The sequence below is a fragment of the Capra hircus genome, chromosome 3 (genome assembly GCF_001704415.2).
Source record: "Capra hircus breed San Clemente chromosome 3, ASM170441v1, whole genome shotgun sequence".
In the NCBI taxonomy this organism is placed as follows: Eukaryota; Metazoa; Chordata; class Mammalia; order Artiodactyla; family Bovidae; genus Capra; species Capra hircus.
Window position 1 is genome coordinate 17,869,092 of NC_030810.1, and position 1,258 is coordinate 17,870,349.

Here is a 1,258-nt window from a genome sequence, read left to right on the forward strand (position 1 = left end):
ATGCAGGAACTCAACCAGTCCACTGTGACAGAATTCATCCTGTTGGGCTTTGCCTCAAGCCCCAGGACCGATCCTCTGCTCTTCACCTTCTTTCTAGTCTTTTACCTGCTGACCCTTGTGAGCAACAGCCTACTCATCACCCTCATCCACCAGGACACACGCCTCCACACGCCCATGGACTTCTTCATCAGTGTCCTCTCCATGCTGGACGTGTGCTACACCACCACGACTGTGCCCCAGATGCTCGTGCATATTCTCAGCAAGAAGAGAGCCATCTCTTTTGCTAGATGTGTGGCCCAGATGTACCTCTTCCTCCTCTTTGGGATCACTGAGTCCTGGCTTTTCTCCATCATGTCTGTGAACAGGTACATGGCCATCTGCCACCCTCTCCGGTATAATGTCATCATGAGCCGCTGGGTGTGCCTTCTCATGGTGGGCATTTGTGCAAGCTATGGTGTGGTTGGTGGCCTGACTGATACCTTCTTTGCTATGCACCTTCCCTACTGTGGCCCTAATGAAATTGACCATTACTTCTGCGAAGTTCCTGCGGTCCTGAAGCTGGCCTGTGCAGACACATCCCTCAATGATTTGGTGGACTTCATCACAGGCTTCAATGTCATTGTGGTCCCACTCTCCTTGATTGTCCTTGTCTATGTCAACATCTTTGCCACCATCATGAAGATCCGCTCAGCCCAGGGGCGGGTCAAGGCCTTTTCCACCTGTGCCTCCCACATCACCGTGGTCACCATGTTTGCGATTCCATGCATTGTCACGTACATGAGCCCTGGCTCTGACTCTTGGTCAAATAGTGGCAAGAAAATGGCCCTTTTCTACAACATTGCCACAGCCTTCCTCAACCCTGTCATCTACAGCCTGAGGAACAAGGATGTGAAAAATGCTTTCCTCAAACTGATGGGAAGGGGCAGGGACCCAGAGTGACACTTTAAAGATGAAGATGTAGGGAGCCATACAATGCAGAACACACACTCATCAACTCCTCAAACACACTTTCATGAGACCTGAAGTGATGGTCTTCATATAGCTAACTGTTCACCCTGGGCCTGTGGGAGAGAACAGGGTGTTTGGTCATCAGCATTATGTAGGTGAGTGATCACACCATTGTGACTATCTGGGTCGTGAAGATCTTTTTTGTATAGTTCTTCTGTGTATTCTTGCCATGTCTTCTTAATATCTTCTGCTTTTGCTAGATCCCTGCCATTTCTGTCCTTTATTGAGCCCAACTTTGCATGAAATGTTC

At 49.2% G+C, this 1,258-nt stretch overlaps 1 protein-coding gene across 1 annotated transcript; it reads left to right on the top strand.

The window, feature by feature from the left end:
- LOC102190401 (olfactory receptor 2D2-like) lies at positions 1-939 on the top strand. The gene has a single exon (XM_005701503.2). The coding sequence runs from the start codon at positions 1-3 to the stop codon at positions 937-939; it is 939 nt and encodes a 312-aa protein (XP_005701560.2).